Raw genomic sequence first — 27,474 nt, 5'->3', positions numbered from 1 at the left:
GGTAATTCTCATTTTATTGAAGAGTTGATTACTAAAGCAAGACGTCAATACGTGGCTGTTGGAGTATCTTTTAGTATCTAGTTTAAGTGTAGGAGAAGGGAGGGGAGGGAATATAAAGGGACTGGAGGGCAATGGGAAAATGAAGGTTAGATGGGTAAGAGATGGAAGGGAAGAAGAATGACTTGTTGGAGGAGAATAGGTGGAGCTATGGGGTGGTACAGGGCTAGGTGTTTCGGAATGGAGATGCCTGTGTTTTGGAAATGATGGGAATGAAGGTTGGTGACGTGGTTGGAGATTTTGTGGCTGATATAGTTGGAGAATGTGAAGAAGATAGAGCATTGGTTTACTTTCCAGTGTCAGCACTGGGTATTGACTGTAACTATATATCTGTGTGTGTGTGTCTTCCAGAAGGCCTGCCTGCCTGCCTCCCTACCTGCCTTCTTGCCTGCCTGCCTACGTGTATGCCTTCATGGTTGCCTATGTCTGCCTTTCTGCTTCCTCTCTGCCTGCATCATTGCCTGCTTGTATGTCTACCTGCCTGCATGTCTGTATGCCTGCCTGTCAGCCTGTTAGCTTATCCACTTTGCCTACCCGATTGCCTGCCTGCTAACCTACTTGTCGTTCTGCCTGCTTACCTTCCTTTCTGTCAACCTGTCTGCCTCCGTCTATTTCCCCCATGTTATCTTCCTATCTGTTCGTCTAACTATCTGTCTGTGCGTCTATCTGGGCACTTGTCTTCGTATCTGCTTGCCTGTCCGCCACCCCCATCTACCCCGCTTACCCTCCTTTCTGTCTGCCTGTCTGCCTCCCTGCCAATCCGTCTGCGTCTGTCTGTCCGTCCGCCTGACTCGACCGTCCGGACTCAGCCTTCCTCTCAATATTACCATGAAATATATTGACCAATATTCATCACTTCCTCAGCATGATTTATTGAGGCGTCGGGGAGTGGCGCGGCTTGCCGGAGGGTGAAATATGAGGCTGGTTCCCTCTTTAATTGGTTTGCCGAGAGTAGGATGGCCGGCTTCAAGGGGGAAGGTTCGTTGCAGAGGGATGGCTGCTTCTGTGGGATGGTTTATTGCTACGCATGTTTGGGTGTAAAGGGTGGTTTGTTGCAAGGGGGTAGTTTGTTGCAGAGGGTGTTTGATACATTGGAAAAGTTTAGATGCAGAAAAGACCTGGGTAAATACTGGTTGGGAAATTGAGGCTGTATAGCAGATTATCGAGGAACATAATATTGGTATGATTGTTAAAGGGTTTCAAGAGCGTAGGTTAGTCATATATATGAGTGAATATGGTTTGGTATAAATAGGAGCTGCCTCACATGGACCAATATGAGCTGCCTCACATGGACCAATATGAGCTGCCTCACATGGACCAATATGAGCTGCCTCACATGGACCAATATGAGCTGCCTCACACGGACCAATAGGAGCGGCCTCACATGGACCAATAGGAGCTGCCTCGCATGGACCAATAGGAGCTGCCTCAAATGCACCAGTAGATCTATACTGGTACAGTTATATATTGGCTTTATCCTCAGTTTTTTATAATTAATAAATATCTGTCTCAAATTCAAGGCATAAAGGCGCCTCTACCGTCATGTTCTGGGACACCCGTCTCTCTGTCTACCGTCCATCTTAAACACCTTTATATACCCCCTTCCCTACTCCCCCCAATTATTCTCCTCGCCCCTATTCTCTCCCCCCTTCCCTCCCGAGGTCCTCTTCCTTAACTCCCTTCTCCCTCTGTAGCCCTTCTCCCCAAGTGCACTCCCCAAGTTCCCTCCCCAAGTTCCCTCCCCAAGTTCCCTCCCCAACTCCCCTGTCCACCTCCCCAACTCCCGTCCCTCGACTCCCCATATATGTTCAATTGCTTCAAAGCTTCACAAAGAACTACAAGTACAGAGAACTACAGATTGCAAATATCGACATTTATATACGGCGGCTTTGGACTTAATTCCCACAAAGGACATATGATATGTTTTACTATTAATAATAGAAACTTGTTTGGTAGAGCTAAGCTGAGTGATTATGCTCTATGATAGTTGGAAATGTGTGCGTGTATGTGTGTGTGTGTGTGTGTGTGTGTGTGTGTGTGTGTGTGTGTGTGTGTGTGTGTGTGTGTGTGTGTGTGTGTGTGTGTATCGTACACAGGGCCGGCATTAGGCTCTTTAAGGCCCAATTGGGGGGTCCAATTTAGTGGACCCCCTCCCCCCCACCCAGTTTACACAGCCCAGGACTGATTTAGTGGCAAGATTGACTAAAGTGTAAATCTAATTTCTTATTTACAACACAAACAAAAAAAACTTTTACTGTTGTTACATAAAACTTATCTTTCTTACGGCATTCATGACCGAACTGATCAAAAACGCATATCCTGCACTGAATGTCTGACTCATATCTGTGTTTAGTCATACAGAATTCAGTAGCATAAACATTAGCCTGCAAGTTTGTGGAGGTTTATGATAAGACTTTGCTGATTGGGCTCTGTTAAGAGGCAGTTTTAATGGCAAGACTTGAGTCGACCGCCCTAGTGCGAGGGCCCCTTGGGTACGGGGCCCGATTGGGAGCAGTTGGTCCAATTGGGTTAAAGCCGCCCCCTGCGTGTGTGTGTGTGTGTGTGTGTGTGTTTTTGGTGTGTGAGCGGGTGGGTGGAGCTGGAGTGTATTTGATGTAAGTGAGGGTGCAGTTGGTGTGTGGCGTATGCGTATGTGTGTGGGAAGGGGGGTTGTATTTGGTGTGTGTGTGTGTGTGTGTGTGTGTGTGTGTGTGTGTGTGTGTGTGCGTGCGTGCGTGCGTGCGTGCGTGCGTGCGTGCGTGCGTGCGTGCATGTGTGTGGTAATTCACATACCATCAACATCTTTATTAAAACAACATAGGTGTAACGATAATTTTCAGGGATTATAACGAGACAACCAATCATGACAGGTAAAATATGTTATATTGCGGCACTCACCATCACCTTCATCACCTATCTAAACCACCATCATCCTTTCCACCAGCATCATCAATACTCATCTTATGACACCGTTTCGTAACAGCCTCCCAACATCACCTCCATCTCCACACAAGCGTCTATCTACGCATCCTAGAACACACCGCACATGCGTACATAAGGGTGGTGATCTGTACATATAGTGACGGTCGAAATTATACGCTGTTCTGAACAAAAAATGTTCCTAACGGATCATTTGGATTAAGGTTAGTTTGGCTAGTTAATTAAATTATGTTTAGTTAAGAAAGTTTTCGGGCTGGGGTAGGTTAGGTTAGATTTAGTGAGGTTGGGTTTGGTTACCATAGATTAGGTTAGATTAAGTTAGGATTGTATAGGTTAGGTTAGATTAGGTTAGGTTAGGATAGTCATAGATTAAGTTCGGTGAGATTAATTTATATTTGGAATGGTTAGATTAGATATTCAAATATCTAATGGTTTGGTTAGATATTCAAATGCCTAAGTTATTAAAAAGTTATTAAAAACTTGGCAAAATGTTACCGTAGAGTTTCGAATCGCTCAGCATAATAATTTTCTTAGTTAATGTCTTCGTATCTATTTCTCTTTCATCCTCTGCTCTCTCTCTCTCTCTCTCTCTCTCTCTATTTACTCAGTCTCATTCTTTAATTCCACCTCCTAGCCACAAAGTCACCGTCAGGTAGCGATAATTATATATATATATATATATATATATATATATATATATATATATATATATATATATATATATATATATATATATATATATATGTCGTACCTAGTAGCCAGAACTCACTTCTCAGCCTACAATGCGAGGCCCGATTTGCCTAATAAGCCAAGTTTTACTGAATTAATATATTTTCTCAAATTTTTTTCTTATGAAATGATAAAGCTACCCATTTCATTATGTATGAGGTCAATTTATTTTTATTAGAGCTAAAATTAACGTAGATATATGACCGAACCTAACCAACCCTACCTAACCTAACCTAACCTATCTTTATAGGTTAGGTTAGGTTAGGTAGCCGAAAACGTTAGGTTAGGTTAGGTTAGGTAGGTTAGGTTGTCGAAAAAACATTAATTCATGAAAACTAGGCTTATTAGGCAAATCAGGCCTTGCATAGTAGGCTCAGAAGTGAGTTCTGGCTACTAGGTACGACATATATATATATATATATATATATATATATATATATATATATATATATATAAATATATATATATATATATATATATATATATCTAGTTGCACAGATGTAGCAGACATCGTTAATTGGTGCCATAAACGAGGGGTCTGTGTTGAACCAGCAGCCTGGGGCAGCTGTAAACAGTTAAGCCCAAGTCATCGTTGCCCCCTTACGATCAATGTGGCCGGATAGCACAGAGCTAGCCAGCCAATCCCGACCCCCCTAACTCGTCCAATATAACAGCTTCCAACTGTTTGTTCTCCCAACCAATATCTACCCAGGTCATTTTTATTAAATTATTTAAGGTTCCATTAGCAACGTGCTGTTGTGATATCTTGTTAAGAGATATCTTGTTCGATAACTCTTAACGGCTTATGGCTCTTGTTGTTGCATATCCAGTGTCGTTTGCAATTAATAATCTTCTCTCGTTGCGTCGTTAAATTCTGCCGACAAGGTCTCTCGCTGGTGTAAGACTAGCAGAATTGCTTTTTTGACGGTCGTCATTACCGTGGATGAGGCTGTTCCGAGCGTCGGGACTGGGTTCATGAGTGTCGGTCCAGGGCCCACGAGCGTCGGGACTGGGTTCACGACCGTCGGTCCAGGGCCCACGAGCGTCGGGACTGGGTTGATGAGCGTCGGTCCAGGGCACACGAGCGGCGGTCCAGGGCACACAAGTGTCGGTCCAGGGCACGCGAGTGTCGGTCCAGGGCACACGAGCGGCGGTCCAGGGCACACGAGTGTCGGTCCAGGGCACACGAGTGTCGGTCCAGGGCAGACGAGCGTCGGTCCAAAGTTTGCGACCAGTTATGAACCCAGCATCCAGTGCCACGTCTGTGACACCTCCCTCCTCGCCTCTCCAGCTCTGGCCTCTCCAGGTCTGGCCTCTCCAGGTCTGGTCTCTCCCACAACCAGAGATACTGCAGTTTCCAGACATTAAACGTCTGGAACCTCTATATATGATTCCACAGTCCCAGCTGGTGGCCTAAGGTTGGCAATTATTAGAAGAAGGCACTAAATAATGTTGACAATATAGCGTTTGGAAGGGCTTTGAGGACAAGGAGCTTGTGTACTGGGACTTGGAGCTGGAATAAGAGAAGAAGGAACTGAGATGTAATGACAAGGAGTTGGAATATGAGGACAAAGAGCTGGAATGTGATAATAAGGAGCTGGAATGTGATAATAAGGAGCTGGAATGTGATAATAAGGAGCTGGAATGTGATAATAAGGAGCTGGAATTAGATAAAAAGGAGCTGGGATATGAGCCCAAGAAGTTAGGATATGAAAAGCAGGAGCTGAGAGATGAGGACAGAGGGAAACAGTTGCAAAGTGATATTTCTAATCTTTGATTAACTCTAATTTACATATCAATACATGTAGTTCTCCCTCTGTGTTGGTCTGTACAGTGATGTGATTTGATCAAACTTCTGGGCATTATTAACGCTTAGCTTAAAGCGACACGAGCCTCTACCATGTCAACATTAACAGCTGGATGAGCGCCAATTAGTGAACTTTAAATCCTGCATTGATCTTTCAAATAATGTGTGAGTGCGTCATTACCTAATGGGTCTTACCTTACTACTGTCACATGGGCAAGCTTCAGCTCTTGGGCCTCGTCTAACTCTAAATCATCTCATGTAATGACTCGCCTCATTATTATTCGTCCAACTTGCTTTATTAAATTTGTAATTTACGATTCACCTTATGTTTTTCCATAGTGAATGGAGCGGATTGCCTGTTAGGTTCATCGAGGTCCCCGCCCGCCAAACACACACCGAAACTACGACGTTGGTACAACGTTCGAACAAGTTTTAACACCTCCTAACCAGTTATAACAACCAATATAGCAAGTTATAACAACGTTCTAATACGTCATAAACACGTTAAGCCAAGATGTAACAACTTTATTACAAGTTGTAACAAGCGGAAAATAGAGACAGTTTCGGTTTGTGTTTGCAGGGCGGAAGCTAACTACTGACCTATGCCAGCTATCGTACCGAGTGAAAGGAAACATTACCTAAACGCTTCTGTCGTGCCGCCGGAATCGAACCAAGGATCTTTTTGTTGTGCTCCGACAGAGTTTACCACTGCGCCGCAGGACTTTTACTACTTCACCTTCTAATTAATTCACTAACTACTTTTAGCCTAAATAATTTTTCGTGACATTCTTGTGTTCCATTTTTGTAGACAGTTTACACGATCTCTCGTTCCGTTGCTGATCAGTTTAATTGTTAATTGTATTCGTGGACTAAAAGCAGAGGCGGAGAGCCTGCGTCCTAATAACGCATGCTGTGTTTTGTGGTATCCAGTGCGGCCTTCGACAACAATTTAACTTAACAAAACACTTGATCTATAACTTTATTTCTGACATGATACATTGTGAGGCCTTGTGACATATTCGTTAAGTAAAATATGGCCTGAGTGTGACAAAAGGTTCCACACCCTTATTCTAAAGGAATTGTGTATGTATGGACCATGTCCCCTGCTCTAGTTGTCTTTTTCTTATAATTGACATAGACCTCTAATGAACTTGATATGCACGATCAACCTCCACTGATGTGTGTGTGTGTGTGTGTGTGTGTGTGTGTGTGTGTGTGTGTGTGTGTGTGTGTGTGTGTGTGTGTGTGTGTGTGTGTGTGTATTCACGCGCGTGCGCGCCTGTGTGTTCGCACGCGTATCCGAGCTTCGAAAAGAACAAAACAATCTCCTTCCAACGAAGTAAAATACTTAGCTAGAAAGTCTGGAATCGCAATCCGCTCCACTGCCCCGCTCTCTCCCCTCCGAACTGTCTAAACTGAAACTTCGATTATTTAAACCGGCGTCCGCACCGGCGCTGCCTCGTATCCGGACTCCATGTTGACGCTCCGAGTTCCGTATTCCGAACCGACGACTGAGACTTCGATTTATACAGCGAGCGTCTGGATAAAAAAACGATGCTCTGTTGTTTTAGGGAGAGGGAGAGTTATTGCTGCCTCGAGAATGATGGGATGGGAGGCAGACGGAGGGGAAGGAACGGGGAAGAGAATGGAGAAGTGGGAGAGGAGGACATAGAGGATGAGCGATAAAAGGAGGGGGGGGAGGGAAAAGGGAAGTTAAAGATAAAGGTAAATGAGAGGCGAAGAGGGAAGGGGAGAAGTGGGAAAGGAAAGAGGAGGAAGGCGATGATAGGATGGGACAAGAGAATGATTAGGATGGGGGTGACAGAACAGAGGAGAAGGACAGGGGCAGGAGAGGGAATAAGTAGAGGCTAGAAATGGGAATGGAGAAAGTGGAATAATAGAGAATAAACGTGAATGGGGGGGGGGGAGACAGAGAGAGGGAGGGATTGGGAGGAGAAGATGGGTAGAGGGAGATGAAATGAAGGGATGGGAGTAGGAGGAGATGGGTAGAAGGGAGAACATGAAGGGTGGGGATATGTAGTACGAAGAGAGAGGTGTTAATGGGTAGGAGGAGGAGAAGGAGGAGAAGGAAGAGAAGGTGATGATGGCGTAGGAGGAAGCGGAAAGGATGGTCATCCTGAATCAAACGCAGTGAGGCGTAAGAATAACGACGCTTATTGTTTAGTCTTTATTTATTACTCTCCCTCCATGGTTATTGGTCAATATATTTTTTGATCATACCACTTTCTCTCTTCTCTCGTTCCTCCCAACCCTCTCCCTCTCTCTCTCTCTCTTACCCTTTCTATCTCTCTCTCTCTCTCTCTCTCTCTCTCTCTCTCTCTCTCTCTCTCTCTCTCTCTCTCTCTCTCACTCTCTCTCTCTCTCTCTCTCTCTCTCTTAACCTTTCTATATCTCTCTCTTTCTCTCTCTCTCTCTCTCTCTCTCTCTCTCTCTCTCTCTCTCTCTCTCTCTCTCTCTCTCACTCTCTCTCTCTCTCTCTCTCTCTCTTAACCTTTCTATATCTCTCTCTCTCTCTCTCTCTCCCTCTCTCTCTCTCTCTCTCTCTTAACCTTTCTATATCTCTCTCTTTCTCTCTCTCTCTCTCTCTCTCTCTATCTCTCTCTCTCTCTCTCTCTCTCTCTCTCTCTCTCTCTCTCTCTCTCTCTCTCTCTCACTCTCTCTCTCTCTCTCTCTTAACCTTTCTATATCTCTCTCTCTCTCTCTCTTAACCTTTCAATATATCTCTCTCTCTCTCTCTCCCTCTCTCCCTCTCTCTCTCTTACCCTTTCTATATCTCTCTCTTTCTCTCTCTCTCCTCCGCACACTGCCCCCACCGGGGCCTAACGGACTGGTCTCTGTGAGAAACTATCATGGATTTAGGCTCTCGGCGCCTTTTTCAAGAATGCCCACTCACAGTGCAATGCTGTTGGCCCACTTGAGGTTATTTCTAGGGAATTTCTTTTTCTATAAAGGCGTTTCTAGCACGGTTATTAACTGTCTAGGAAGACATATGGCTCTGTAAAAGACATTTTGAAGCACTGAGGGTCAGGTTTGAGCTCTCTAAGCTCCTCTCGAACTAATCTTAGCACTCTAATAAGGATTTTTTGTATTCAATCATTGTTTCTGAGTGGTTTTCAGCAGCAAAGTGTACAAAGGGGTAGTATGATAGCGTTACTGGAACGGAGTATGATAGTATGACATGGTATCTGGAACGGTGTATGTAGAATGACAAGGTCTATGGAGCAGCGTATGGGATATAGAGCTATATGGCATATATTGCTCTATACTCTCGGCCACTATAACTTTGTTGACATTCTACATTTCCTTATCATAGTCACTATATCATGATTCTCGTCACCTTATGATAGCTCTGTCAGCTTACCACTCTGCCTAGCCACCACCCTGCCTAGCCACCACCCTGCCTAGCACACTACCCTGCCTAGCCACCACCCTGCCTAGCCACCATCCTGCCTAGCCACCACCCTGCCTAGCCAGAAACCCCTAGAGCTCAAGCGCGGACTCTCCAGTCTTAGTGTTGGGGGGGCTTTGTCCCCTGCGCCATGTTCAGGGACAAAATAAACTCTCAGTGAATATACACGAAGAAATACACTTCTTGGTGTGTATTTTCCCTGTCAATTCGGATACCGGAAGCCACAACGGCTGCAGAAGGGGAGGGAGTGGAGACAGATTGGGGGAGAGGGACCGGATTGGGAAGAGACAGGCCTGATGGGTGTAGAGTGAGGGTTTCTGATGGGGGGATGGGGGCCAGATTGGAAGGGGGAAATAAATGGGCCTGATGGGGAGGAGAGGGGCCTGATAGGGGGTAGGGGTTGCAGAGGGGCCTCATGTGGGTAAGAGAATTCCTCCAGTGCCTCTTTCTCCTCTGCTTGAAAACTTTGAATACTATGTCTACAGGGTATTTTTTTTAATTTAAAGTCCCCCCCCCTTGCTTATCTGTCTGCCTGTCTATCTCCCACTCTCTCTCTCTCTCTCTCTCTCTCTCTCTCTCTCTCTCTCTCTCTCTCTCTCTCTCTCTCTCTCTCTCTCATTCTCTCGTTGTCTGAATTCATCTGAATCAGAGCTTGACTGTTGCCAGCTGATTGACTTTCCTCATTATCCATTTATTTTAATCATGTTCTAGACACGTGTGATGGAGAAACCTTCTCGAGGAAGGTAGATCCAAGGTGAAACAGCTGAAGGATAAATATCGCGTGATATGACAGCAGTCTTCTGACTGCTCTCCATCAGACTGGAGCAAATATGAAACTGTGGGAGCAGTAACTTTGCACATGAAAGTGAGGTTTCAGGCGTGTGCTAAAGGTTCTCCTGTGTTGTGCTAAAGGTTGTGCTGGTGTTACGGTTCTACGCTGGACGCATCGATGTTGTTCAAGGCAGGACGCATTGAAGGTGAAGATATTTAACAAGACGCATTGAAGGTTAAAGAAATTTAACAAGAGCCGGTCCTCTGCCTTTCCCGGACATACGTAACTATAGTCCTTCCTTCAACAGACGAATGATCACCTGTTAACTTTACAAGTTTCAAAAGTTTTCTTTGATCTCGTGTTAAAAATATTCTCTCGTGTGTTATATTACTTCTTTCGTTTTTGTTTCATTTTTTTATCTGACAAAGCCAAGTTTCTTGGCAATTTTGCTTCTTAAAAACAATAAATTTGATGATTTGGAACGTCCAGACCCACCGGCTTCTCTTGTTAATTCTGTTTCAATTTTTCATATCTGAAAACTTTGTGTATCTGAAACCTTCCTTCCCTTCATCTTGGAAACACTATCTACTTCAACCTATCTTGAAGAAATATGGCCTTTCTAATCCTTCTAATTATCCTCGTGTCATTCTCATGTCTACTCTCTCTCTGGAAAAAGTATTTCACTCTATAACGAAAAGTTTGTTAATTACCTAGAGCTCGGTAATCTTTTCTCTGATTACTATAGTGATCTTTCTCTCGTATCTCGCTCGTATCTCGGAGGGTTGATACGGTCGCTTTCAAGATGGTTGTTTACACCCCAGATATTTGTCCAAGACGACTGTTTACACCCCAGATATTTGTCCAAGACGGCTGTTTACACCCCAGATATTTGTCCAAGACGACTGTTTACACCCCAGATATTTGTCCAAGACGACTGTTTACACCTCAGATATTTGTCCAAGACGGCTGTTTACACCCCAGATATTTGTCCAAGACGACTGTTTACACCCCAGATATTTGTCCAAGACGACTGTTTACACCCCAGATATTTGTCCAAGACGGCTGTTTACACCCCAGATATTTGTCCAAGACGACGGTTTACACCCCAGATATTTGTCCAAGACGACTGTTTACACCCCAGATATTTGTCCAAGACGACTGTTTACACCCCAGATATTTGTCCAAGACGACTGTTTACACCCCAGATATTTGTCCAAGACGGCTGTTTACACCCCAGATATTTGTCCAAGACGACTGTTTACACCCCAGATATTTGTCCAAGACGGCTGTTTACACCCCAGATATTTGTCCAAGACGGCTGTTTACACCCCAGATATTTGTCCAAGACGGCTGTTTACACCCCAGATATTTGTCCAAGACGGCTGTTTACACCCCAGATATTTGTCCAAGACGGTCCAACTCCCCAACGATAGCTCTCCAAGAGGAAAAAAATTACAAGAAACGAATCACCTTGGACAGTTGTGTCCAAGACGGCCAAATCATACGGTCGCAAACCGAGAGAACTGCTTGCCGAGGCTGTTAGCTAATTAGCCGTCTTTGGCTGCTGACGTTGACTAACTACCCTCCCCGTCCCTTGTTACGAGCGGCTTCTGTTGCCGTAGTGGTGGTGGGCTCTGTTGTGAGACAGTGATGGCCAAGACAGCTTTAATTTTTTTCATTTTTTGCTCTCTTTACTGGTGAGAACTCGGCTATGTTTGTGGGCGTTCAGGCTCCAGTCCCTGGGCCCCGCCTAGGAACATTCGGCTACAGGAGGAAGTTGGAGTTTATCATATTTTATTTTAAAGAACTCTGGCACTGGATCTGTTCTTTCTGGCACTTGTCGGACTCATCCGGGTGTGTTGAGCTTTCATCCAGGTTTTCTTCCGGTCCTGGTCTCTCTCTCTCTCTCCCTCTCTCTCTCTCCCTCTCTCTCTCTCCCTCTCTCTCTCTCTCTCTCTCTCTCTCTCTCTCTCTCTCTCTCCCTCTCTCTCTCTCTCTCTCTCTCTCTCTCTCTCTCTCTCTCTCTCTCTCTCTCTCTCCCTCTCTCTCTCTCTCTCCCTCTCTCTCTCTCTCTCTCTCTCTCTCTCTCTCTCTCTCTCTCCCTCTCTCTCTATCCTCTCTCTCTCTCTCTCTCTCTCTCTCTCTCTCTCTCTCTCTCTCTCTCTCCCTCTCTCTCTCTCTCTCTCTCTCTCTCTCTCTCTCTCTCTCTCTCTCTCTCTCTCTCTCTCTCTCCCATTTAACTCGTTAATACATTTCTTCATCTGTTTGCTGCTACATTTAGTTTCCTTTATTTCCTTCACTTTTAGACTTTTATATTATTATTATTATTATTATTATTGTATTTTTTCTCACCGCTCCTCACCACTCCCTCTCCCCTCAAAACGTCCCCACCACCCGTCTCAAGTAGCCACACCACCACCTTAAACACCTTATTTAATCCTTCCAACCACCATACCTTCCTCTCTATCTATCATTTTCCTCTACCTATCATGCTCCTCTACCTATCATGCTCCACTTCCTCTCCTTCATTCCTTCCTTCCCCATTCCCCATCCTCACTCCCTCTGACCCTCCTCACTGGGCAAGGAGCCAGACACTGACGAAGGAAAAATAGCGTAAATCTGCCAAAAGGAAAATCCAGGGGAGACCTGAGGGGAAAAAAGGGTGGATACCTGGGAAGAAAAAGGAAGATGGGCACCTGGGGCAAACTAAGAGAAAGATCTAAGACACACACAGAGATCACAATAACGTGATGCATCAAATGAACAAAAACAAGAACAAGAACAATGTCTGGGATGCTCCCGGACGCAGGTTCGAATCCTCGTCACGGCCCTTGTGGATTTGTTCAAAGATCTATGGATAAGGGACGATTGAGGCATGCAATAATGCAATATTTCACCGTAAACAACTTACTCCGGATAGCAAATAGGAGGAACTGACTGTAGATAAACCACAGACCGGCGGGTTTGGGTGTCTCCAGGCACTTGGGTACGGTGAATACGATTGAGGGGGTAGAAATAGCCTAAGCAATTCTCTCTCTCTCTCTCTCTCTCTCTCTCTCTCTCTCTCTCTCTCTCTCTCCTCTCTCTCTCTCTCTCTCTCTCTCTCTCTCTCTCTCTCTCTCTCTCTCTCTCTCTCTCTCTCTCTCTCTCTCCCTCTCTCTCTCTCTCCTTTTGGGATGTATTTTATTAGCTGTATAAACTTCCTTGAAAGGATACTCATTTTCGTGCTGCTTTCATTGTGGGGAGATGACAGGCAGACGCCGGGGGCCGCTTGGAAGATCCAGCTGATGAAGACGACGAGAAAGGCAAATAGAAATGGCTGGCGTAAATGCGTACATTTGTACTTGTTTGACAGCTGAGCAAACGCCTCCTTGTTAGTCTGCTCTTCATACTCTCTTGGATGGGCTGCCTTCCACTACTCTCTTGGATGGGCTGCCTTCCACTACTCTCTTGGATGGGCTGCCTTCCACTACTCTCTTGGATGGTCTGCTTCTAACTTTAAGACAAAGAAGAAGACATCTCAAGTCGGTTCACATTAAGCATCATCTGGCCCTGTCATGATCTATCATATAAGCAAGTTTAACACAGGAGAGATGCCTTTCCAACTAAGCACAGGTTCCAATGGATGATCTTATCCCTCCCTCTGAGTACTGCATACTCCCCTCCCCCCACAATATTGGATACTCCAATCCTCCCTCTAAAGGAGATATACTCTTATCCCCCCCCCTCCTCTGTCCAACCACTTGGGCTGGACGGTAGAGCGACGGTCTCGCTTCATGCACGTCGGCGTTTAATCCGCGACCGTCCAAGCGGTTGGACACCATTCCTTCCCCCCGTCCCATCCCAGATCCTTATCCTGACCTCTTCCAAGTGTTATATAGCCATAATGGCTTGGCGCTTTCCCTTGATAATTCCTTCCTTCCTTCTTATTTCCCCCCCCCCCACCCCCACCCCTTTCAATATACCACCTTTCCTGATTTCACACAGAGACAGATACCACAAAGAACAGGTCAAAGTAAGAATGGCAAAGAATGAGTAATGGCCATCTGATTGTTAACACCTTCTAACAAGTTGTAACAACCAATATAGCAAGTTGTGACAACGTTCTAATACATCATACAAACGTTATAACTAGATGTAACAACTTTATTACAAGTTGTAATAAGTATAAAGTAGGGGGCAGTTATATTGTGTGTTTGTCGAGTTATGACTATCCACTCATGGCAGGTGGTGAACGTGGGAGAGAGGGACATGAAATGAGAGAGAGAGAGAAGGATGAATAAACAAGAATGGGAATGGAAACTGGGAAAGGTGGAATGACGGTGGAGAACGGGGAAGATCAGGAGACAGAATGAACAGGAAGAGAGAGAGAGAGAGAGAGAGAGAGAGAGAGAGAGAGAGAGAGAGAGAGAGAGAGAGAGAGAGAGAGAGAGAGAGAGAGAGAGAGAGACAGAGAGAGAGAGAGAGACAGAGACAGAGAGAGAGACAGAGAGAGAGACAGAGACAGAGACAGAGACAGAGAGAGAGACAGAGACAGAGAGAGAGACAGAGACAGAGACAGAGACAGAGACAGAGACAGAGAGAGAGACAGAGACAGAGACAGAGACAGAGAGAGAGACAGAGACAGAGAGAGAGACAGAGACAGAGACAGAGACAGAGACAGAGACAGAGACAGAGAGAGAGACAGAGACAGAGACAGAGACAGAGAGAGAGACAGAGACAGAGACAGAGAGAGAGACAGAGACAGAGACAGAGAGAGAGACAGAGACAGAGACAGAGACAGAGACAGAGACAGAGACAGAGACAGAGAGAGAGACAGAGACAGAGACAGAGAGAGAGACAGAGACAGAGACAGAGACAGAGACAGAGAGAGAGACAGAGACAGAGACAGAGAGAGAGACAGAGACAGAGACAGAGACAGAGACAGAGAGAGAGACAGAGACAGAGACAGAGACAGAGACAGAGACAGAGAGAGAGACAGAGACAGAGACAGAGACAGAGACAGAGACAGAGACAGAGAGAGGAACGAAATGAACACAGTAAAGAAGGATAGGCAAAAGGGGCAAAAAAAAACGAAAGAATACATAAAAGCCTAGGAGGCCAGATCGATCCACAGCAAGAGCGAAGAGTCAATGAGAGCCAGATTTAAGAGTCAATTTCCCGCGCTTGGAGAGCAAGATAAAGAATCCGGAGGGACGAGTTTTTCAGTCCGTGGCAGGCAGCGAGAGTGGCTGAGCGGCCCTGCCACCGAAGGAAGAAACACAGAGGAAAAAGAATGCGTAAAACCGGTATTAATGCGTTCTCGATAAACCTGTTTTACGAACGAAACGCCCAGTTAAATGTTGCTTCAGAGGCGGAGAGGGAGGGAGGGAGGCAGGTGGAAAAGGGACTGGAAAGAGAGGACGGGGAGTGATAGAGAAGAGGGAGAGGAAAAGGAGGGGTTTGATTCTTTGCTTATGACCAGAGGAAGAACGCTTCTAGAGGAAACCGATAAGAGGCTCTAAGGGTTTTTTTTTTTTTTTAGTAGCGAGTGGGAGACGATCGCTTATAAGAGGCAAGTAGGGGATGGGATCGAGGCGTCCGGCTCGTGAGGAAATATATCACATCTTGGGGGGGATTTAACCGGATGTGAAACAAGACATGTATCATGGAATTTTATCGCCATTATTGTTTTGTTTTTCGCTTGTATTATAATTGTTATTAATATTATTTCATTGATGATCAAATACACTTGTCTAGGAAACGTCTAATGGTTTTGCTTTGTCCTCGTTTATAAATAGGTGTCAACAGCTATGTTTTCGAAACGTATCGAGAGACCTCGCCTTCGGCTTCGCTTCAAAACGCTCTGATTATGGATTCGCTGTAACAAGTTCGTTAAGAACTCACTGTAACACGAGTTAAGTTATTATCTCTGTCTAACTAACCATAATCATTCACTCTAAAAAGTAACCCGTTGAGCGCCTTTTTCCTTGTCTTAGAGGTCCACCTTTTTCTTGGGTAAAGGGAAGGAAATTATGAGGAAAACTCACTAAGTTAGTATGACTTTATAACACTTGGAATGGAGATGAGGACGAGGAGGTGGGATAGAACGGAGGACAGAATGGTGCCCAACCACTATTCTGGGGGCTGTTGATGTATGGAGGAGGGCTGGGGGGGGAGAGATGTGGTGGGAGTTGGGGGGAGAGGTGAATTGGGAGTAGAATAAGGGGGGATGGAGTACGGGAGAGCAGGGAGAGGAGGAGGAGGAAGAGGGGACATGGGAGAAGAGAATGGGAAAGGGATGGGGAGTAGGAGTAAGAGTAGGAGTGAGAGGATGAGTGGGAAGGGGGGCAAGAGAGAATCGGAGAAGGAAGAGAAGGGTATAGCAAGCCGGAAAGGGAACGTGTGTGAGGGGAATAAGTAAAGAAATGATGCTCCGATCCTTCCACGTAATTCCAGGTAACTCATCACGCGTCCCTCCTCATCCCATTATTTTAGACGCTAGAATTGAGTTATTCCATTATAATTATGGAACCAGAGTGCTATAGGCAGGTACTTGTACACACTTACCTCTAGGGGAACGGGTCGATATATTTACCCACGTGTGATCTCAATTTACGAGTGCTTGTGTGTGTGTGTGTGTGTGTGTGTGTGTGTGTGTGTGTGTGTGTGTGTGTGTGTGTGTGTGTGTGTGTGTGTGTGTGTATGTGTATGTGTGGGTGTCTGGTCTGGGATCGAACATAAGGCAAAAATTTATGCCTTATGTTCGATCCATTTATAATAGAATACATAAAGTGAATATTCGAATAAGGTGAATATATTCCACGTTATTATCTATGCAAGAAGGTCCCCCCCCCCCCTCTGGAATAGGATAGATAATTAGGAGTCACGGAGTTGTAACTGATTGTGATGATAAGACCCTTTGTAAGACGCTAATACTTCTTCTTTACCTACAGGTAATTAGCGGCCAACCAATTAATTATCTAATCAACTAGACAATCATCTACACAACCAGCTAATGTCCCCGATCAATCTATCAAGAAAAAGATCCTATCATCTACATAACGAATCAATAATCCCGATCCTAACCAGCCACCATTCAAACGAACGAGCTTAACAGTCACCCAGCCACCTTACCAATCAGCCAGCCAATCAGTCAGCCAACCAGCCAGTCATCCAACCAACCAGTCAGCCAGCCAGCCAGCCAACCAACTAGACAACCAAGCAGCCAGCCTGCCAGGCAGCCAGTCAACCAACCAGGCAACCAACCTACGACCTGTTAAGGGCCTACCTAACGTGTGATCTCAATTTACGAGTGCGTGTGCGTGTGTGTGTGTGTGTGTGTGTGTGTGTGTGTGTGTGTGTGTGTGTGTGTGTGTGTGTGTGTCTGGTCTGGGATCGAACATAAGGCGTCCCCAAGACAATATGCTGTGATGGACGGTGTTCCAAATATTTCCTGCGAGATGGGGTAACTCTCTCTCTCTCTCTCTCTCTCTCTCTCTCTCTCTCTCTCTCTCTCTCTCTCCTCTCTCTCTCTCAGTCAGTCAGTTTGTCTATGTCCCTCTCTCTTCCTCTCACAGACACATACACACACACGAGGCGAGAGGCGGGACCAAAGAACCAGAGCTCAACCCCCGCAAGAACAATTAGGTGAGTACACACACACACACACACACAAACATACACAGAAACCTAGGTAAGGAGGCCTTCAAAGCGCTTTACACCACCTACGTGAGATCAGTTTTAGAATATGCCGCCCCATCGTGGAGTCCCCACCTGAAGAAACACGTAAGGAAACTGGAAACGGTTCAGAAGTTTGCGACGAGGCTCGTCCCAGAGTTACGAGGGATGGGGTATGAAGAGCGCCAGAAGGAACTGAACCTGACGACATTAGAAAAAAAGGAGGGAGAGAGGGGATTGTGATAAAAACATATAAAATACTTAGGGAGAATAATAGAGTAGAAATAGACGATATGTTCACTCTGACTACTAACAGCACAAGGGGACATGGGTGGAAGCTGGAAACTCACAGAGATATTAGGAAGTTTTCTTTAACCGTGGGTTATACGGGCTCACCATAGCCCGTGCTACTTGGAACTGTTTGTTCCAGGTAGCGAATCTTTACCAACAACAACAATTTAACCGTGAGAGTAGTGGGAAAATGGAATGAGCTTAAGAAGTAGGTTGCAGAAGCAAACTCTATTCATAATTTTAAAACTAGCTATGATGGGGGAAGTAGAACAAGAGTCATTGCTATAAGCAACCGGAGGCTAGAAAGGCGGGACCCAGGAGCCAATGCTCGATCCTGCAGGCACAAATATGTGAGTACACATCCAGCCATAGGAACCGAGCCGAGGGGCCTCGTGGCTGAGTGGACACCGCTTGGGGGTCGTTGTCCTAATGGCCCGGGTTTGATTCCCGGCGTAGGCAGAAACAAATAGGCAAAGTTTCTTTCACCCTGATGCACCTGTTCACCTAGCTGTAAATAGGTACCTGGGAGTTAGGCATCTGCTTCCTGGGAATGTGTGTGTGTGTGTGTGTGTGTGTGTGTGTATGTGTGTGTGTGTGTGTGTGTGTGTGTGTGTGTGTGTGTGTGTGTGTGTGTGTGCGTGCGTGTGTTAGAGAGAAATATATGCAATAGACATAATAGAGGAAAAATAGATTGGTTAGAAAGGCGTGGTCGAAGAGCTAATATCTCGATTTTGCAGACGCAAATAGTAAACAAACACACACACACACACACACACACACACACACACACACACACACACACACACACACACACACACACACACACACACACACACACACGAAAGCACACTTAGGAGTGAAAACACTCGTCTCCTTTCCCAAGTTGACAATCCCAGATTATCCAGTTTAGTAGATCCACTCATCTCTCCTTCACTCTGCTCCGTTCAGCTCCACTCGGCTCCACTCTGCTCCACTCTGCTCCACTCTGCTCCCCTCTACTCCACTCTGCTCCACTCTGCTCCACTCTGCTCCACACGGCTACAATCGGCTCCCGCACAACTATGTTTATGATTTTGGAGGGCGGCCAGGCCATGTTTTTCGTTCATTACTTCCTGTTTTCTCTATCATGGAGCTTGCGAGGGGAAAGGAGGGAGGAAGAGAAGAATGGACGGCAGGGTGGGGTGGGGTTACTTGGAGGGGGGAAGGGAGGAAGGGAGGGGAGGGATCATGGGGGAGAGGTACGGGAGAGAGCGTAAAGGTCATGGGGAAGAAGTAAGGGAAGGAGGGAGGGGGAAGGGTCATGAAGAAAAGGTAAGGTAGGGGGTAGAAGGGTCATGGGGGCAGAGGAAAGGGAATGGAAGGGAGGGAGGGTGGCCAATGAGAGAGAGGTAAGGAATGGAGGCAGCATGCTGGCATCAGCCTTTTTTCTCTAGTCGGTGTATGATGGTGGCTGGTATCAGCCTTTTATCTGACTGGTGTTCTATCCTAGCGTCAGCCTTTCCCAGTGCGGCACAGAACAGAGCACCCCGACGTACGCCAACACGTGAGCTCACTTAAAAGCCTATTTCACAGGCACCTTTGATCTCATTCGTGGTGAAAATATCTATTAGGCCATAAAAGGCAATCTTGCAACAAGGAAAATGTTGAAGTTTTATCTCTCGAGGAAAAGTGAGCTGGAGCAAAGGGATCCGGAAATGAGGTCATGGCAAGGTCAGAGATCATTCTGAATAACTGTGTTTTGAAGGGATAGGGTAACATGTCAGCTGGGGTCACCTGAAGTACCCCCGACTTCCTGGGGCCAGGTACGGTCTGATGTCAGAGGTTATGTGTGAGGTTAGATGGGATATGTGTACACCAGGAGAAGGCTAACATATGCTCGTTTTTCTACGGCTCACTAGACGCAGATGTGAGTCCTGAAGAATATGATAGAGGCGAAGCCTCTACCAACTCAAATCAGAATCTATAGCTAATAATTTATTACATGGGTAAAAAGCACGACAACCTGCTCACGAAGAATTGCTTGTCCCTCAAGAATAGGACTTCAATGTAGGACAGTCAGCTGTAGCAGTATCAAAATATAAACAGGATGACAAAGTCCTTGGCTATACATACACAACAATGCTTCAGTAGAGATCACAGAGTTTATAGAAACAACCACACCGTCACTAGTGAGATTCCTGGAGAGCAACGCCGAAATAATCGACAGATATAGTGACGGTTACTGGACATAGCAGAAGCACTTCCCATCACATACCACAACTTCAATTCTAATCGGTCAGCTCCTATTGAGGTTCGTCCTTTCCTTCAACGTGATGTAATGAGAAATGCCAATTGATGCCCCATCTATGAGCCCAGTTAACCAATAAAAATGCAGGATCCATTTCTGTCACTCTCTTCCTCAATTATATTTTTCCTCTACCTCAATTATCTCACTCTCCCTCAATTTTCTCTCTCTCTCTCTACCCCATATATTTGTCTCGCTCCTTAAATTCTCTCTGTCTCTCTCTACCTCCCTTATATCTATCTCTTCCTTATCTCTATATTTCTACCTCACACATATCTGTCACTCAACGTCCCAGGTATCTGCTTCTCTATGTCCCACATGTCTGTGTCTCCTTCCCTTCCCCATCACCCCTTCCCCCCCTCCCACACCTCCTTCACCCCCCACAACCCCCTCAACCCCCAACCAGCGGGATGAACCAGAGGAGGTAATTAAGAGAGTCAACACTATTCCCCCTCCTCACTCCCTACCGTTCCCCCCCCCCCTTACCCTCCCTCACTCCCTCCATCTTTTTCTCTCCCCCTCTCTCAGCCCTCAGATTACATTATTCTCAGCGACATTATTGACACGAGCTTATTACTTCTTGAATTATGCATCGACCAGTAACTTCCCCCCCCCCAAAAAAAAAGATTCAAAAACATAAAAATATTTTTTACAGAAATGTTGGCCAGAAAGGTTCAAGTGAAAACGAGATGCAATATGGAAATTAGAGATGACAAAAAAATGAACAATATAGTATTCCTCCACACGTGTTATCACACGTGTTTTTTTGTTTTCATCGTAAATAACAAAAGCAACGCTGACAGGCGCATCCAGAATGTGTAAATATGTGGGCTTGGATGGCTTGGTCCCCCTCCTCCTGGGCCCACTGTGGGTCGGAAGGAGAGACGGAAAGACAGACAGACAGACAGACAGACAGACAGACAGACAGACAGACAGACAGACAGACAGACAGACAGACAGACAGACACAGACAGAGCCAGTAGTACCCATGCACCGCCGGGTACTACATCAATTTATCAATAAATCAAAAGGCCCCGAAAATTAAAAAATACGTTACAAAAAATGATACAAGGTGAGCTTAAAGCTTTCTTGATGGAATCTGGCGTTTTGCCTTGACAGATCTGAAGCTCGTTCAGGCCAAACGTTATCTTCACTAAAAAATCTTCTCCCCCTTTGGTATCTCTCCCTTCAGTGAGTCTCTCTACATCACTGTAACTTGAGCCTGTGTTCAAGGATAACATCAACAATTTGGAAGTCAAGGAGCTACTAGAAAGATAGTAGCCACTTCATCCTAATTTACCTTTGATATCCACCTTCCAAGGGGGGGGGAAGATATTCCAAGAGATTCACAGACAATGAGTTACCTGCCTTCACCCCCCGTACGCTAATCCCCCCAGACAAGGTATGTTGTATCATTTTGTTCTGTGTTCGGCCCACAATGGCTGAAACTGTGAAATAAACGGGCAGACATTTCAGAGGGGAAGAGGAGGGCTGGTGGCGTGCTTTGTGTACCATGGCATAATGTGCCAGGGAAGTATGGCGGCGGAGGGCCTAGGGGGATGGGGGAGGAGAAGCATAACTCTCCTTGGGGGTCCCACCATTGTTGCGAAACAAAAGACGATCGCTTGTAAACATCAGCACGCACGCTGACGACGGCAAGGAGGAGGAGGAGGTGATGCCAACTCATCTATCTAATTAGGCGGTTCGGAAGCCAGCCAGGGAGTGATTGGATAGGCGGGCGGTGTGAAAGTTGGCCCGTGCTGCCCAGAGTCAGACAGGGCTCGAACCTAGGCCACTAGCGTTGAAGCCTTATATATATATATATATATATATATATATATATATATATATATATATATATATATATATATATATATATATATATATATATATATAAATATATATATATATATATATATATATATATATATTTATATATATATATACTATATATATATACTATATATATATATACTATGTATATATATATATATATATATATATATATATATATATATATATATATATATATATATATATATATATATATATATATAAATCATTTTTCCATACATTTTATCTATAAAATAACAAGAGAGATAGCATGCAGAACAGAAGCACTTACCTTGGTAACCGCGGAGAGTGTGTTGAGACTTGGTGAGGGAGAAGTGTTACTTAAGGAGGTTCTCGTGGATGGAGGCTGAAATGGAGATGACTTTTCATCTTCTGAAGGAACTCTTTAGATGCTTCTGTATCTGCACTCTTTGCTTCACTAGTCGTCTTAATGTTGTGTAGGTTACAGCGAAGATTAAACTCAGGAATTGCTCACTTTTTGCTAAGCAGGTAAACACTTTTAGACTCGGTTTTTATTCATTTTGTTTAATTTTCAATATACTGTCTACATGAACATGAATTCAAACACATTTTATTTTTCCCCGAATATTTTCCCTTCATAACTGTTGCAGCACTTAACGGGGTCACTCGTTAATCACTTGCTCTTATACTGTCAGCGTTCTTATTCAGCCCGTCCTCCTAAGGTTTTCCAAAAGTCAAGAAAACGGTCAATTTAAAGTGTCCTCCCCTAACCATTCAGAGAACCAAAAAAAAAAGAAAACGGAACAGTATGTCACTTTCGCCAGCCGCTTCCATTTTCTAGTACGACAATTTTTTGCCTTATGTAACGCATACGATCGAAATACGACGTTCTTTGCAAGAGGACTGGTTGTCCTATTAACTGTTCTCACAGTCGTTGATGCCAGGCCGAAAGAGCATAAGCAATGAACGTAACTGTTTCTAAACATCTAATGAGTTCAACATTAATTCTAACCACTAAACTGGTGAATTTTCTGCCTGTCTTTGCAAGCTCAGAATGACCACTGTCTGTTGATGGACACTTTACACTCATGTTTGCTCTGGGAGGGTTACTGAAGTCCCTCAAATGAAAACGAATAATAAAGGCGAACGATACGGGCGAACACATCCACAATGAAAACATAAACACTGGGGAGGTCGCTTAAGGTTCGTCGCACTTCCTGGGCACGGACCAAAGAAAGCGGACACATTACTTTTTTTTTTTCATTGTTGATTTTAAATTTCCAACATTTATATTTACAAAAAAAGACATAAATCAGATTTAACATTTGTAAATTTAAAAGTGGTCGTAAAATTTTTTTTTCGTTGGACAAAATTTTTAAACAGCATTTGGAAGAATAACACGCAAATAATACATTAGTTATACCAGTTGACGTGTTAAAGTATTGAAATAAAATGTAACATTTAGTAATCTTTGTCATAACCAATAATTTATTAAAAATATCACCTTTTGACGGTTTACATGTTACTTTAATATGATTGTTATCTATATCTATAAGAACGAAGGTCTGTTCGAGTGTCTGTGTTTCTGTTTTTCTGACTTGGAGGAAAGACGCATGGCCGTAGCCTCACCCAGTTTTGCAAAGGGAACGGTCGGGGGTACGTGACAGACATAGACCGACCAGGGGCCACCATACTTCAAGAGGGAACAGCGTGCCAGTGTCACATTCTGACCCCCATCGATGATTTTTGGCACTGCTAACCGGCTACATTTAGCTAAATATTTTGAAAACAAAATTTTTAAAATAATATTTTTCTTATAGTAATTTACACCATTATTTTCTGATCTCGGAAAAATTAATATAAACTTTCTGCTATTCTTAATTTGACCATAGTAACATAAAACAAATCCTACTTCAGCTTCAAAGGGTTTCTCGAGCCTAATGCTTGTCTCTATACAAATGGATAACTATTCTATTTTTAATATTTCACACGCCTAAATTCCTCTCACCGACGGATTGCTTATATGCCAATAGTCATATATTTTTTATACAAAAGAGAGACGGAGAGAGGAAGACAGACAGACAGACCCGGGCAATACCGGGTAGTCCCACTAGTAAAGTGTACGTAATTTATTATTCATGGAAGCGATTTAAATCATCAAATTAATTGGATTCATGTCAAAGAACTTCTTCATGAAGCAGGGCTTGTGTATTTATATCTCCGGCTTGTTTATACTGTATTAAACTGAGAATGTGTTAATTACTTAAAACACTTTGAATATTACATTTATTTCCATGTTCGGCCAACCTGTTCCCTCAGCTAATACGTCGAATTTATTAATGGTAACGACTAATTCGTAAAAAAATAATAAAAGCTACATATTAGTGAAAATTAAAGCCATGATATATTGACGCTTTCTATGCATTAGCCTGGTAGATTTAGTGGGTTGCTAGGCTTCGTATGTGTCTGGTTGATCAACCTTTCCTCCAAACAGAGCGTCGCATTTGGACGCATTCTTTACCTAAGGGCAAAAAATTGTCGTAATAGAAAATGGAAGCGGCTCGTGAAATTGAAATGCTATCCCGTTTTCTGTTTTGGGTCCCCACGTAGGTTAGAATAGAAGATTTTAGTACGACATTTTCTTGATGTTTGGGAAACCTTAGGAGGACGGACTGAGGCATAATAGTTGCATTTTTTTACAGACTTCCAAATCGAGAGAAAGAGCTGGTTAAGAATGAGAACGAATGAAAATCGCATTAAAAAAGAAAGCCAGAATAATTTAGTTGCTATGAACTGCGAGGAATAACATCACTAAGTCACTGATGGTGGGAGTTACTCCTGTTTTCCCATTAAGAAGAAGTATGCTAATGAGTCCCGCAAGAGCTTCCAATTGAGACATCTGGAATCTTCAACGTAGACCTCTGGAGATACAAAGAACTCCATTACCACTACCTCCGAGATCTCTATAAGTAAAGAATAAAGTACGGGAAAGCTTCACATGAACTGTGAGAAAGGTGCCCGTCCCCTCAGCAAATTCATTACCAAGAGTAATGAATTTGAACAATTTAAATTTAGAGTAATGAACACCTCCCTTCAAACCACCTGCATCTAGATATTTGAGATGATTTGAAAGCCTATATGTTGCAGTACTATTCTACATGTAAAGTGGCAAATGACCTTAGTCATAAACAGCGATTATTTTAAAGTTTTAATGTTATTGTATTATAAATCGTTGGTTTAAAATATGAAAAGTGTATGCTGAAAACGTTTTCTTTGAAGAATATGGTTTTCTATAAACGGAATTCTCGGATACACTCAAATAGTTTTCGAAGTCAATATTTCGCAGCAGCTTCAGTAAAACGCCGTATCTAACCTAACCTAACCTGGACCTAAAGTAACCTTAACATAACCTTAACCTAAAGTAACCTTAAGCAAACCTAACCATGGATAGAGAACAGATAATTGCACTAATTATGTAGTCGCTCTCAATCCATTCCCATGAGGTGATCTCTCTGAGAACAGGATGGAGAGCGAAGAGGTCAAAGTCTGTTGAGAAGCGTCAGAAGTCACTTAGCAGCGAGTGTACCCTCTTGTGGGAAAACTGGACGCAAATCCTTTGTTTCACTCTTCCAGAGTCTGGAGGTCCGAGGTTTTCAAAGCCATTGCGAAACGAAGTGACCTTTTGGAACGCGATTCTTCTTTGAAGACAACTACTCGATGAGCACTCCTCGCGGGTAACAAGAGCAATCTAACCTCCCTGGTGCGAGAAATTTCCCTGAGAGCGAGGGTGTTAGTAGTGACGTCAAGAAACAGACGTCAAGCAAGTGAACGTCACTCTGGGTGAAGTCATCTGAGACATCTCGGTGTCTGGTAACAATGACAGTGTCGGCAGTAGCAGAAGTAGTGGCTCTGGTGGCAAGGATAGTGTCTCTGGTGGGAAGGATAGTGTCTCTGGTGGGAAGGATAGTGTCTCTGGTGGGAAGGATAGTGGCTCTGGTGGGAAGAAGAGTGTCTCTGGTTGGAAGGATAGTGGCTCTGGTGGGAAGGATAGTGGCTCTGGTGGGAAGGATAGTGTCTCTGGTGGGAAGGATAGTGTCTCTGGTGGGAAGGATAGTGTCTCTGGTGGGAAGGATAGTGGCTCTGGTGGCAAGGATAGTGTCTCTGGTGGGAAGGATAGTGTCTCTGGTGGGAAGGATAGTGTCTCTGGTGGGAAGGATAGTGGCTCTGGTGGGAAGGATAGTGGCTCTGGTGGGAAGGATAGTGGCTCTGGTGGGAAGGATAGTGGCTCTGGTGGGAAGGATAGTGTCTCTGGTGGGAAGGATAGTGTCTCTGGTGGGAAGGATAGTGTCTCTGGTGGGAAGGATAGTGGCTCTGGTGGGAAGGATAGTGGCTCTGGTGGGAAGGATAGTGGCTCTGGTGGGAAGGATAGTGGCTCTGGTGGCAAGGATAGTGTCTCTGGTGGGAAGGATAGTGGCTCTGGTGGGAAGGATAGTGGCTCTGGTGGGAAGGATAGTGGCTCTGGGGGGAAGGATAGTGTCTCTGGTGGGAAGGATAGTGGCTCTGGTGGGAAGGATAGTGGCTCTGGTGGCAAGGATAGTGTCTCTGGTGGGAAGGATAGTGGCTCTGGTGGGAAGGATAGTGGCTCTGGTGGGAAGGATAGTGGCTCTGGTGGGATGAATAGTGGCTCTGGTGGGAAGAACAGTGGGTCTGGTGGGAAGGATAGTGGCTCTGGTGGGAAGGATAGTGGCTCTGGTGGGAAGGATAGTGGCTCTGGGGAGAAGGATAGTGGCTCTGGTGGGAAGGATAGTGGCTCTGGTAGGAAGGATAGTGGCTCTGGTGGGAAGGATAGTGGCTCTGGTGGCAAGGATAGTGGCTCTGGTGGGAAGGATAGTGGCTCTGGTGGGAAGGATAGTGGCTCTGGTGGGAAGGATAGTGGCTCTGGGGGGAAGGATAGTGGCTCTGGTGGGAAGGATAGTGGCTCTGGTAGGAAGGATAGTGGCTCTGGTGGCAAGGATAGTGGCTCTGGTGGGAAGGATAGTGGTTCTGGTGGGAAGGATAGTGGCTCTGGTGGGAAGGATAGTGGCTCTGGTGAGAAGGATAGTGGCTCTGGTGGCAAGGATAGTGGCTCTGGTGGGAAGGATAGTGGCTCTGGTGGGAAGGATAGTGGCTCTGGTGGGAAGGATAGTGGCTCTGGTGGGAAGGATAGTGGCTCTGGTGGCAAGGATAGTGGCTCTGGTGGGAAGGATAGTGTCTCTGGTGGGAAGGATAGTGGCTCTGGTGGCAAGGATAGTGGCTCTGGTGGGGAGGATAGTTGCTCTGGTGGGAAGGATAGTGGCTCTGGTGAGAAGGATAGTGGCTCTGGTGGGAAGGATAGTGGCTCTGGTGGGAAGGATAGTGGCTCTGGTGGGAAGGATAGTTGCTCTGGTGGGAAGGATAGTGGCTCTGGTGAGAAGGATAGTGGCTCTGGTGGGAAGGATAGTGGCTCTGGTGGGAAGGATAGTGGCTCTGGTGGAAAGAATAGTGGCTCTGGTGGGAAGGATAGTGACTCTGGTGGGAAGGATAGTGGCTCTGGTGGGAAGGATAGTGGCTCTGGTGGAAAGAATAGTGTCTATGGTGGGAAGGATAGTGACTCTGGTGGGAAGGATAGTGACTCTGGTGGGAAGGATAGTGTCTCTGGTGCATGGGATTGA

The 27,474-nt window shown here is 45.0% G+C and overlaps 1 protein-coding gene across 1 annotated transcript; it reads left to right on the top strand.

The window, feature by feature from the left end:
- The first annotated feature begins 263 nt into the window (after positions 1-263).
- LOC123766285 (loricrin-like) lies at positions 264-27,474 on the top strand. Its single transcript, XM_069321386.1, has 3 exons — positions 264-366; positions 5,250-5,427; positions 25,668-27,474. Exons 1-3 carry the CDS (start codon positions 264-266, stop codon positions 27,472-27,474), a joined length of 2,088 nt encoding a protein of 695 aa, XP_069177487.1.

The sequence above is a fragment of the Procambarus clarkii genome, chromosome 9, assembly GCF_040958095.1.
Source record: "Procambarus clarkii isolate CNS0578487 chromosome 9, FALCON_Pclarkii_2.0, whole genome shotgun sequence".
NCBI lineage: Eukaryota > Metazoa > Arthropoda > Malacostraca > Decapoda > Cambaridae > Procambarus > Procambarus clarkii.
This window is presented reverse-complemented; position numbering and strand designations above follow the sequence as displayed.